The sequence below is a fragment of the Grampus griseus genome (assembly GCF_964374135.1).
Source record: "Grampus griseus genome assembly, chromosome: 12".
Classification (NCBI taxonomy): Eukaryota; Metazoa; Chordata; class Mammalia; order Artiodactyla; family Delphinidae; genus Grampus; species Grampus griseus.
Window position 1 is genome coordinate 40,882,045 of NC_139006.1, and position 13,421 is coordinate 40,895,465.

The 13,421-nt window shown below is 43.8% G+C and overlaps 1 protein-coding gene across 3 annotated transcripts in view; it reads left to right on the top strand.

Annotated features, from left to right (window-relative positions):
* TTC39C (tetratricopeptide repeat domain 39C) overlaps window positions 1-13,421 on the top strand; it is a 103,330-nt gene that overhangs the window by 84,286 nt on the left and 5,623 nt on the right. For all 3 annotated transcript variants that reach the window (XM_082667449.1, XM_082667447.1, XM_082667448.1), the window contains exons 8-11: window positions 1,365-1,472; window positions 5,915-6,024; window positions 7,045-7,168; window positions 12,926-13,023. In XM_082667449.1, coding sequence (XP_082523575.1) covers window positions 1,365-1,472; window positions 5,915-6,024; window positions 7,045-7,168; window positions 12,926-13,023 — 440 coding nt within the window. The remainder of the gene's footprint in view (window positions 1-1,364; window positions 1,473-5,914; window positions 6,025-7,044; window positions 7,169-12,925; window positions 13,024-13,421) is intronic.

Consider the following 13,421-nt stretch of genomic DNA (forward strand, 5'->3'; position numbering starts at 1 on the left):
AGGACACTGTTATCTTTTTTCTTGTAGTTTCATTGAGATACCTTTGACACGTAACATTGTATTTAAGGTGTACAACATGGAGATTTGATACCTGAATATATTGTGAAATGATTATGGTGGCCTTTTTTCGTGTGTGCACTGTTTCCGGGTCTGTGGCAGGGTAGAATGTCAGAACGGAAGGAATCTTGGAAATATCGAAACCCAGAGCTAAGGACTTCGGAAGGTTAACTCAGGGTTGGGGTGGGGGGAAGTGGGAATAGCAAAGTCAGGACTTGGCCTCCTTATTCAGCTGTGGTGCTGCCTCCCACCTCTGTTGCGGCGTTTAATTCAAATCTTATCTCGATGTCCATTTTAGGATGGAAAGAATTAGCCCCCATGTTTACTCTAAAATATGTCAACTTCATATCATATCCCACAGAATTTGACACTGAATTTTCTGGAAGTGTGGCTCCCCTTCATCCCTCTAGTTCAAATGGTAGGTCTAAGGTGACATGACTGCTTCATGGTGCAGCGGATAACAGAATTTTTTTATGGAGGCAAATCGTGGGCAGGAGAGAGCAATGGCCTTCGACCCTCAGTTCTTCCCTCTTATTAGCCGTGTGACCTTGAGCAAGTCCCGAAGCCTCTTCATGCCTTAGGCTTTCTCCTTGGGCAGGTGAGGACGCCGTCAGCCACCTTTCCAAGACTGCACTAGGATTAACAAGAACTACATCAGATGCCTGCCTGACACACAACGGGATGGCTCCGTGGATGGGAGATACCGTTACTAACAACGAGGGATAAAATTCCTTGTTTCCTTATTGCTGCTGCCCCCCCACCCCACCCAGGATGCCACCCTAACTGTTTTGCTCTGGGAGAGGTGGGGTCCTTTCTCTGCCCCTGCAGAGGGAAGGGTGGCAAGTACTTGATTTCTCACTGGCTTCCTCTCCAATTCTCAGGAAAGGTTGCTAATTGACTGTGATCATAAATGCACAGGTGAGCGTGGGAGGCTTTTCGAGATGGTCACTGTGTGTGTAATCTACTGGCATCGCTTCTTTCTTTGCGCCGGTGCCTGCTCTTGGGAGAGAAGAACCACCGTGCTTGGGTTGATCTCCAGCCGGGGGAGGCAAATCGGACGGTTTCCCTAGAAATTTTTACTTTCCTCCCTTCGAAACTGCTTCATTGGTTGTGAAATCAGAGATGCCTTGTGTACTCAAAACATCATATCGAAAATATTTACGAGGGAAAAGATACTTAGGAAGTTTTCAGGCTGTTGACGTGGAGCCCTCACAGAGAAAGTCAGCAGAATACGACGTTTGTAACGTACGGATGGGCTGTAGAGCGTATTACTTTAGGGTCCCGTACTAGAAATATCTCTTTCACAGGTTGGTGCAGCATGATAGAGCTGAATTTCAAGGATGCGTTTGACTCCTTTGAGAGGCTAAAAAACGAGTCCCGGTGGTCCCAGTGCTATTACGCCTATTTAACCGCAGGTGAGTAGACCACGGTCTGCACGGCCGCAGCGCGCCCTTCTGTCTCAGATTCGCTGACGCGCGTTGGCCGGTGGGAGAGTGATGGCAGAGGGTGCAGAAGTTGTGTTCTTCACAGTTTCCCACAGCGTGTGTTGTTTTGGGCTACAAGTAAATAGCAGCTGAGGAGCAGCTCTCCCCAGCCCATCTGAACAGCGGGGTGGTTCGGTGCTGCACGCCCTGCCCCTCCCCACGTCCCCTCAGGGCTGGGTTGGTCACATGCTGGGTCCCGGAAATGCTTATTGTGAGCTTTTTGGTTTTGTCCTAAACAGCCTCAACTTACCCTTACCGCTCTCCTTTATTTTCTCAAATCTATTTTTGATTTATTAGGAATTTAAAGAATTTTAAAACATGTCTTTTAAATCGTGTTAACGTTTGTTTAGATTGTTAGTACCCTGATTACAGAGTTGTACGGATTTTGAGTAGTCTGTTCCAACCTTGTTTTACTTATTAACCCTATTATAATTACAGTGTGATTTTGCAGAACACAAGGTAATTCAACACTGCATGTCATTATAGCAGAAACAACTGTAATGTCTGATAGGCATATCAGTGTGTATTGCCTTTTTACCCTTAAATGAAGAGATAGAGACATGCTGCCACCTGGTGGACAAAATAGCTGTCTGTGCCCTGAGCTACAATACATGAAGTGCAGTTGTGATGCAGAACGGTCCAGGTGGAGATTGAAGAGACCCAGGTAGTTGTACATTTTCTGCCTCTAACAATGAGCTCTCCTTACACACCCATATAAGTGATTCTTTTACTTAAAATTTAAGGCTAATCCAAACATTATTTTCAATATCTTCTTATTTCTCTGAATATTTGGATTTAACAAAACGTCTCCTGTCATTCCATCCCCTTAACTGGTCTCTTTAAAATAAGATAGAATTAGAAGATGGTGACTAACGTGTCTGTCCTGGATGTTCTGAAACTACAGTCCGTGAGCAGTCAGGACGGAAGGCCCTTACACTCACAGGCCTTCCTGCAAGCCCCGCAGGTATTAATCCGTTTTCGTATGGCTCTTATAGCTGATGTTTGAACAGGATTATTTTCAGTACGCTGCTTAGGATACTTTAAGGGTTGGTGTACAGAACTCACAGGCATCTCAGATGAAAGTAGCAGGCTTGGTGTGCGCAGCACGTGGACGAACGAAAACAGAGAGGCTGCAGCGCCCCCCCAGCGGTCGTTAGGGTGTAATGGGGCCACGTAGTCACTGTGGGCAACTGTTTCTTTTTAATCGTTGTTGAGCATAGAACATGAAGAAATAATGGTACGGTGTGGGTGTGTTGAGGAGCATTTATTCTCCAGATATTGGAAGTCTCAGGATCATACCAGTTGTAGCAGATGATAAAGCGTGAAAGACTCTAGGCGCCACCACGGGGCCTTCGTGCAGATGTGTAGGAGCTCCACCTAAAGAGTATGTGGGGAGGGGAGGGAAGGTCACTCTGTCAAGCTCTCAGAGAAGGCTCCTTGCAGGAGCTGTCATTTGAGTTGGCCTGAAGGACAGGTACGTGTTACAGGCAGCGTCGGAGAAAATGGGCATTCAGCAACCAGAAACACTACCATTCGGGGCTTAGTTCCTTGTGCTATTTCTTTTTTTATATTTATCTCTTTTTTTGTAAGAACATTTAAGTTCTACTCTCTTGGCAAATTTCAGTTTTACGATACAGTATGATCACATGTAGTCACCATGTTATACGTTAGATCTTCAGACCTTATTCATCTTATGGCTGAGAGGTTTTTTTTATTACAGTAAAATATGCATAAAATGTATTTTAACCATTAAAAAAAAAAAAGGTTTTTTTGGCCGCACCACGCAGCTTACAGGATCTTAATTCCCCAGCCAGGGATCGAACCCAGGCCCCCAGCAGAGAAAGCCCAGAATCCTAACCACTGGACCGCCGGGGAAGTCCCTATTTTAACCATGTTTAAGTGTGTGGTTCAGTGGCATTAAGTTCCTTCACAGCCATCACCACTGTCCAACTTCATTGTCCCAAACTGAAACGCTATGCTCATTACACAATAACTCCCCCCTCCCCAGCCACTAACCACCACTGCTGTACTTTCTGTCTGTGTGAACTGGATTATTTTAGGTAAGTGGACTTGATTGAAGCTGGTTTATTTCACTTAGCGTAGTGCCCTCAAGGTTCATCCATATCGTAGTATGTGTCAGAATTTCATTCGTTTTTAAGGCTGAATAATATTCCATTGTATGTACAGACCATGTTTTGTTTATCCGTTCATCGTCAGTGGATGCTTGGGTTGTTTCCACCCTTTGGCCATTGTGAGTGATGCTGCTGTGAACACGGTTCTTTTTGAGACCCTGCTTTCAATTCTGTTGGGTATGTTACCCAGAAGTTAACCGAAAAGCTTAGTCTTAATGGATGAGCCAAGCATCCTAAGTTCTGTGTGGGTCTCAGACTTAGGGTAAATCAGAGACGCTCATGCTTTCAAACATCTGCGTCTTTTAGAGCAACTGTCTGCAACTGTACTGGGAGGAGGTGGTGTACATTCTTCAGGATCTGAGGTATTAGTGTTGTAGAACTGCAAAGGCAATTCAGGTCCTGTTACTGTTGATGGTTATGACTCTCTTGTGTACCCACAGTTGCTCATTCTTTTTGTAATATTATGTGACTATATAATAATGTTACCAGTTATCTGAGGAGACCTCAGGCTAGGGGCAGCGGAAATTATTCTTTTTAATTGATCTACTGTGTGACCTCAGGCAAGACTTCTACTTTCCTGGACCTCTACATCCCCTGATCTATAATATATTGGAGTTGTTTTACAGAACGATCACTGAACTTCTTCCTGGTTTTGTAATGTTATAACCCAACCGATGAGGTCATTTTGGATGGGTTCAGGCCACCACATCTGGAGCAGTGCTGCTCTTATAACTGGGGGTGATCTCTCCTTTTGAATATTCAGCCTAACCCCACTTATTCCCAGTAGAAATCTTCTGCCTTTCCCATCACCTTGATGACGTCAGCTTTCTGCAAACCTTGCTGCTTGCCATTAGCTGCCCATCCTCTGACATGCCATAGCCCTGTGCCTGGCTTGACCAAGCCCCGAAGTGCGAGTACGGGACCACCCAGTTGTAGGACTACTCGAATAAAGAAGAAAGAACTAGCAAATCAATGGACATTCCAACTGGGGGTTGAAAAACGATATGTGGCAAAGACAAAAGCAACAAAAAGTTAACAGAAATGAATTCATCTTCATGGGAGTTGAAAAGAGGACAACAAAGAGTAGTTGGTAAAGTTCCAATGAAGGGATGGGACTGCAGCCTGGTGTGAAGTTTGGAGAAGGTAGCGAGCAGGTGAACCAAAGGAAATACGACTACGTCTTTGCCGGGGGCTCTGGGTGGGATGAAGATAGCATGCAGACCATCAAAATCTTACCCCCCTCCAAGGCTCAGCTTGACTCTTAGTTCCTCAAAGCTGCCCTGATCACTCCAGAGAGAAACCATCCCTTCCCTTGTTGAGCTTTTCCAAAAGTACTTTGGTGCCAGGACTCCCAAGGCTCTCATCACTATATACATTGTAGCTCTGGACTGTGTGTCTTCTCTCTCCAGCTGAAATGTAAGTTTCTTCTGGGTGTAAACGTGTGTGTTTCTTCTTCACATTCTTGCTGGCGGCTGTAGGTGGTAGGTGCCCAGTAAACGTGCAGGACTAATTCATGCCTTTCTTGCCAGGTGCAGGGGTATCCTTCTACTACCGTGAGGCTTTCACAGTCCTCCTGGCTCCTAAGTGTTCTTGCCTAGATTCCTTTTTCTTCCACTTTCTGAGTATGTGAGCCTAAATGGACTGTAGTCTGTGATAATATCTGGGGGTTTTGTTAATGTTCAAGACTAGACTATCTTCCCCAAAGAGGACTTAGGACTGTAGTTTTCCCACCTGTCCCCGCCCCCCCCCACCACCCCAAAGCTCAGGGAACCTAGCGCCAGGGAAATAGATTTTTTTGTTTTGTTTATTTTGGGCTGCGTTGGGTCTTCGTTGCTGCGTGCAGCCTTTCTCTAGTTGGCGAGCAGGGGCTACTCTTCGTTGCGTTGCCCAGGCTTCTTGTTGCGGAGCACGAGCCCTAGGCACGCAGGCTCAGTAGTTGTGGCACAGGGGTTAGTTGCTCTGAGACCTGTGGGATCTTCCCGGACCGGGGATCGGGCCCGTGTCCGCTGCATTGGCAGGCGGATTCTTAACCACTGCGCCACCAGGGAAGTCCCGGGAGATAGTTGTTGAAATGGTGGAACGACGATCAGCAGGGTGGTGTAGTCCCACGTGTAACAGTCTTTTAAAATATTTGCTCCCATTTTTTCCTTTGGTAACGTTTTCCAAGTATCATCAACCTAGGTATCCGTTACTGGCATTTTCCCCCTAATACTTAAGGATTACAACGATGGTTTCTCACAGTTTGTCAGGGAGCCACCGGTGATGTGGACGGGGCACAGATTGTCTTTAAAGAAGTTCAGAAACTCTTCAAAAGGAAGAACAATCAGATTGAACAGTTCTCAGTGAAAAAGGTATGTTGGAACCTGTTGATCTGGTGTGTCATTTATGATGGATATTTGCAACCATTGCCACCTTGGACAGGTTGTAAGAAATCATATGCAAAGCTGGCAACCTAACGCCATGCAAAATGCAGTTCACGACTGTAGAGAGAATTTACTCCCATGTCATTCTTCTGCTCTGAATGCAAAGTACTGTTTGGTTGCAGATCATTAGAGCAGTTGTTTCTTTGACTGGATAGAGACATTACAGATCCTGTGGAGCTCATGAGCCTCCAGAGAGGAATAACGTCTGTCTGAAGAGCTAGGTGAAGAGCTAGCTAGAAGAATGCAAATCAGCAGAACCTGGGCAAGAGATACAGACTGTTAGTTCTCATAGAGTGAAAGCATCACGTTCTGCCCTAATAAAAAACAAAAGTGTGCATCAAATATCCCAGCAGAAGGGCCCAGGGCTGTAGGGACAAAGCCCCAATTTACTTCTGTACTTTTAAGAATACAGTTTAGCTGAATTACCATGGGTTACCTGACAACGTATATCCTGAATTTTCCATGGTTTTAGTTGTAAGTTTTTATTGAATGAACATTGAATGATTTAGTGTGAGTATAAACTAGATTGTAATGTGGAATGCCCCTGAGAGGACTGGGACTAATTAGAAAACTGAAACGTCAATAAGACCGTAACTAAAAGGCATCTGGTATTACATCCTCCATATAAACCCATCAAGTTATTATTTGTCACCCAGCTTTTATAAATTTCTTTGACTTAGAATGAAACTAGATTCATTTCAGTTTAAAGTTTTCAAAATATATCCTGGATCTTGATAGTAGATTGAATTGAATAAGAGAAAGCCATATCTACCAATATATTAAAAATCAGAGAGCAAAATTTAGAGAGAAATTTTCATTTTTAACTTTGCGGGAGGGGATCGTTCACATCAGATATGAACCATGTATTTTTTAATGTCTCTGAAATATTTTTTTTATCTGAATTTGTTTTTTTTTCTAATGTTGCCTAATCATTCCAACTGCTTGCAGGCAGAGAGGTTTCGGAAACAAACCCCAACCAAAGCGCTGTGCGTGCTGGCGTCCATTGAAGTGTTGTACTTGTGGAAAGCCCTCCCCAACTGCTCCCTCCCCAACCTACAGAGGATGAGTCAAGGTAAAAAAACAAAACAAAACTGTGCACGGCAGCTTGTTCCTTCAGTGTGTCACTAATCTCCTCTGATTCAGAGAGTACAAATCTGTCATTCTGGGACAAATGGTGCGATGGTTGAAAAAGTTCCGTCACTTAGGTGATGGAAGTAGGAGGCACTGGAAGGGACAGATGTACTTGCCTTGTCCGCAGTGTGTGGCGATGCACACTGATCGTCAGGGTTGTTAATCCTAAAGCCATGCGGGTGGCTGGAAGCATACGTTTCCACCTGCCCCCCGCAGTGAAACCTCTTTTTTCATATGGACATCCATTAAAATGCACAGATATTAAGCGTACATGCAGTTCAGTGAGTTTTGACAAATATGTACACTGTGGCATCCACCCCATGATCAAGACATAGAACATTTCTTCCACCCGTGAGATTTCCCTTATGCCCCTTCTCAGTCAGGCCCCACCTATGGCAACCCCTGTTCTGATTTTTCTCTCCACAGATTACATTTTAACTTCGTCCAAGTGGAATCAGACAGTGTGTACTTTTTAGTGCGTGGCTTCATTTGTGCAGCCTAGTGTCTGTGACACCCACGTTGTATCTGTGTCAGTAGTTTGTTCCTCTCACTTGTTGAGTGGAATTCCATCGTATGGCTATACCTGTCCCACGATTTGTTCATTCCTTCTCCTACGGGACATTTGGTTTTTTTCTGGGTGTTCAGCGACCGTGCGTAAAGCTGCTACAAACATAAGTGTGCAACGTAAGTGTACTGACCTTTTGTGTGGAATTACATACTGATTTCTCTTGAGTAGACACCAAGGAGTATAATTGGGAACCTCCCTTTTTGATTCATATGTTTAAAAAATCATAAGGCTATAAGTTATGGTAATAAAACCTTCATAAAGTCATTTTTATTATAGTTGTAGGAGAAGTTCATGGAGAGAATGTCTTTTAGTAAAATAAAGCTTTACTGGTTATTAAAGAAATATTGTGGGCTTCCCTGTTGGCACAGTGGTTAAGAATCTGCCTGCCAATGCAGGGGACACGGGTTCGAGCCCTGGTCCAGGAAGATCCCACATGCCGCGGAGCAGCTAAGCCCGTGCACCACAACTACTGAGCCTGCGCTCTAGAGCCCGAGAGCCACAACTACTGAGCCCGTGTGCCACAACTACTGAAGCTTGCATGCCTAGAGCCTGTGCTCCGCAACAAGAGAAGCCACCGCAGTGAGAAGCCCGCACACCGCAACAGAGTAGCCCTGCTCGCAGCAGCTAGAGAAAGCCCGCGTGCAGCAACGAAGACCCAATGCAGCCAAAAATAAATAAAATAAAAATAAATAAATTTTTTAAAAAAGAAATATTGTAACATTTCTTCTGAAGGTATAATGGCAGACATTTGAATGATATTTTATAGTCTGGCAGATTATTTCCTTTGCTCTTCACTGGAACCCAGGGAAGTAGAAAAGGCGGACAGCATTGTTGTGCCCGTTTTATAATGAGGAAGGCGAGACTCGGAACAGGTGACTTGCCCAGCTCCCATAGGACCAAGTGTCTCTGCTGCTGGTCTGAGGATGGCACATTGACTAGCAAAGCTTTCAGCTCTCTACACACAGCTTCATCTTCCTGGGAGCATGAAGATATTTAAACCATGCAGCTGGAAAAATGATTACATGGTGAGAGTGCTGTGTTAAAACACAGGGACTTCCTGGTGGCGCAGTGGTTAAGAATCCACCTGCCAATGCAGGGGACACGGGCTCGAGCCCTGGTCCGGGAAGATCCCACATGCCGCGGCGCAACTAAGCCCGTGCGCCACAACTACTGAGCCTGTGCTCTAGAGCCCGTGAGCCACAACTGCTGAAGCCCGTGTGCCTAGAGCCCATGCTCCGCAACAAGAGAAGCCACTGCAATGAGAAGCCCACGCACCGCAACGAAGAGTAGTCCCCTCTCGCCGTAACTGGAGAAAGCCCACGTGCAGCAACAAAGACCCAACATGGCCAAAAATAAATAAATTAATTAATTAATTAAAAAAACCAAACACACACACATACAGTTATCCCTGTGTATCCGTGGGGGATTGGTTCCAGGACCCCCTACACATACCAAAATCCGCGCATGTGCAAGTCCCTCATATAAAATGGTGTAGTATTTGCATATAAGCTACGTGCACTTTTCCATGTTTACTTTAACTCATCTCCAGATTACCTGTAATACCTGATATGATGTAAATGCTATATATGTAGTTGCAAATACAATGTAAATAGTATGTAATTAGTTGCTTTCTGGAATTTTTTTTTTTCCCAGAATATTTTCGATCCACAGTTGGTTGCATCCGTGAATGCAGAACCCGTGGGTATGAAATGCCACTGACTGTTCATCCAGAAAGATGGTTTTATAGAAAGCAGTTACCTTTGGAAATGTAGTCTTAGTCACATATATGCTGCTCTTTTCCAAAAGTGATTTAGTATTAATATTTTGGACTTATTAAAAACTAACGGCTGTATAAAATTTGTCAGATTTCTTTGTAGTCACACTTGTTTTTGATCAAATGTAGCGTTTTCCCTTGAATCACATGCTTTTATCATCAGAATTCCCTGCAGATGCCTGTTGCTTATTTAAAAAAAAAAAAAGTTCCCTCTCAAAGGTCAAAAAATTGGTCAGTGTTGATATTCTAGAGCAAAGTAATGCAACTCCAAAAGAAGTTGTGCGCAAAGGCCCTGTAATTAGGGTGTGTAACCCTCCTAAGGGAATTACTTGAAAGGAAACAGAATTTTCTCGGATGTTCAAGTTCTGCTCTGTTTAAAAAGATTCATAATTTTAAACCCATCCCTGGTTGTTGATGCAAGTCTGGAATATAAACCAATGTCTAACTCAAAAGACCAGTAAGGAATTTTAGGTATTCTTTTTTTTTTTAAATACATTTATTTATTTATTTTATTTATTCATTTTTTTAGTTTTTGGCTGCATTGGGTCTTCATTGCTGCTCGCGGGCTTTCTCTAGTTGCGGCCAGCGGGGGCTACTCTTCGTTGCGGTGCACGGGCTCTAGGTGTGCGGCCTTCAGTAGTTGTGGCATGCAGGCTCAGTAGTTGCGGTTTGCAGGCTCTAGAGCACAGGCTCAGTAGTTGTGGCGCATGGGCTTAGTTGCTCTGCAGCATATGGGATCTTCCCAGACCAGGGCTCGAGCCCGTGTCCCCTGCATTGGCAGGTGGATTCTTAACCACTGCACCACCAGGGAAGCCCCTTAGGTATTCTTTTTAATGCACAAGTGCAGGATCATGTGTTTAGAGATAATTAAAACAGACATGCAAATATAAAATGGTAACTGGCAGGCACAAGAACGATCATCACTTAATGTGACTAAATATTCTCTGAGCTCCTTTCCAGCTGTCAAAATAGACAACAATGATGTGGCCCTGGGGAGGGAGGTGGGCTCTGGAGTGAATATGAGATAATTCTCTAATATTTTTGCTAAAAATCCAGTTAAGAGAGCTGTTAATTAGATTATCTCATTCTCCAATGTTAAGCAGTAATGATCCAAATCGACTCAGTCATATACAAAACAGGTGAAGATCTTTGTAGAGAAATAGTTAAGTTCCAGGAGAAAAAAAGCCACCTGATTGTGGGTGATAGAGGTCATCTGCATTGATTACACTCTTCCCATCAGGCCCACACAGCTTTGTGCGCTTAGCTTATCACAGTCCCTGTCTGTGACTCCCTGCATCAGCAGAGCTAGCTGGATTTTTATATCCTTGTCTTGTAATTTCATTCATTCCCTTCCTCACCCACCTGCCCATCTCCACTGCATTCTTCCTCTGCGTTTTAAGGATGTTACCATGTATTCTCAGCACAGCCGTCAGAGTGCACCTATTAAAACCTAAGTCATGTGGTGGTGGTTCACTTCTGAGACTTTCTGTGGCCTCATCTTATTCAAAGTAAAAGTCTGGATCCATCGAGTGGCCTATGGTCTGTACACACGCCCCCACTGCCATTGCCTCTCACCATGCTTCCCCCCGCTCACCAGGCTCCAGCCGCACTCCTTACTGATCTTGAACACACCAGGCACGTGCAGCCCTTAGTGCCTTTGCACTTGCTGTTCTCTGCCTTCAAAAGCTCTTCCCACAAATATCCACATGGCTCCTTCACTCATTTTCTTCACGTCTTTACCCACCTGTGGCTTTTTCAATGGGCCTTAACCTGTACCTTTCCGACACACATGCATACTGCTATCCTCTTTCCTGGCTTTATTTTTTACCTTAGTGTGTACACTTCCTTAATACACTTATTTCACCTATCTGTCTTTTGTGTTATCTCTCTCCTCCACAAAATGTTAGTTTCCTAAGGGCAGGAATTTTTTTCTCTTTGGTCACTGCTGTCATATAGTAGTTGCTCAATAAATATTGAATGAATGAGTAGAATTAGTGAATGAATGAGGGGATGAATGAAGTACATTCCCCTTTCCTTAACACTGCCACTGCCTTAATATCTTTTGAGTTCTTTTTCTGTGGAGGTATTTTCAGCCTAGGTTTTTGAGGCACCCCCTGCTTCTATAGGTTTAGACTCTTCTTCACATTTACCTCTTTGTCACTCTACCCAGCTCTTCCAATAACTTCCAAAACTTTTTCTGGAACCTTGAGCGCTCTCTCTCTCCCTCCCTCCCTCCCTCTCTCTGTCTCTCTCTCTCTGTCTCTCTGTCTCTCTGTCTCTCTCTCTATATATATATATCTACATATATACATACATACATATATATCACATATGTACATATATACATGTACATACATTTATGTGTGATATACATTGTGTATGTGTGTACATATATATTGTATGTGTATGTTTCTATAAAATCTTTTCAAATCTCAGTATCTTTATTGGTTCATAGAAATAATTACTATTTTTCCTCTTGTATTAGCTCCACTATGTTTCCAATTTCCACTCTTTTCATTTCCTTGGAAAACTTCCATGTTATCCTCCCAACATGTGTGCCCATCCTCCGCAGTAGATGGCAAGCTTCTCGAGGTGGAGGGATCAAGTCTGATGCCCTCTCAGAGACTGGTACAGTACCTCCTACAAACATGTGAAGGTGCTCATTGCATGGTTTTTTGAATTAATATGATGCAATTGAAAGATACCAATAGACTTTATTTTTCAGAGCAGTTTTAGATTCAAGCAAAATTGGACAGAAAGGACAGAGAGTTCCTACACACCTCAAACCTCCCCCCCGCCATGTGTACCCACACAGCCTCTCCAACCATTAACATCCCCCCTGTTGCGGTGCATTCGTTACAGCTGAAGAAGCAACACTGGCACAGCATTATCGCCGGAAGTCCGTAATTTACATTAGAGTGTATGCTTTGTTTCGTACATTCTGTGGGATCTGACAAATGTATCATGACATGTATCCGCTCTTACAGATAGTATGATACAGAATAGTTTCACTGGCCTGAAAATCCCCTGTGCTCTACCTTCCAGACCTCTGGCAACTCACCACAGTTTTGCCTTTTCCGTAACGTCATGTAGTTGCAGTTGTACAGTATGCAGCCTTTTCACATTGGCTTCTTTGACCTAGTAATAATATGATGCAATTTTGAGCCTTCTTGGCACCATGAAGTTTGATATCTTTGTCTTTCTTTGACTAAGGATACTCACTAATGGATGAGGAAGGGAAACCTTCTCAGTTTGAACTTGAATACGTTGCTAAACAATGAAATGCTTAACTCTTGATGGTATTTAAGGAATTAAGTGAACGTATTTCCTTCCTGCTGTTTTCGCTTCTCTTTAAGCTTGCCATGAAGTGGATGATTCATCTGTCGTTGGATTAAAGTATTTGTTTCTTGGTGCCATACACAAATGTCTAGGGAACTCAGAAGATGCTGTCCAGGTAAACTGTTCATGGGGTGTCATGGCTAAGGAAACTAAACTGTGAAAACCTACATATACGCTTGGGAATAAGAAAAAGGAGAAAGCGTTACATAAAGCTAATCTCCCACTGCAGTGAGTTTCATCCACTTTATTTGATTACGGTCATCTTCTCAGATGCCAGAAGTTGATGACGGTTCATACTAGCTTTTAATGTGACTTCAGAGCCTTAGAATACTTCTTCACCTATGGGCTTCTTTTCTGGCACTAGCTGTTTATCAAAGATGACAGCCTCAATTGGAGGAGGAAGAAATGAGGAGGCAGACAATTTTGAAGGAGCAGAGGGAAGCCTCCTAGCTAGGTAAATACAGATATGATCAGGCATGTCAGCCTGTGTCCACTTTTCCTCCCTCTATAACT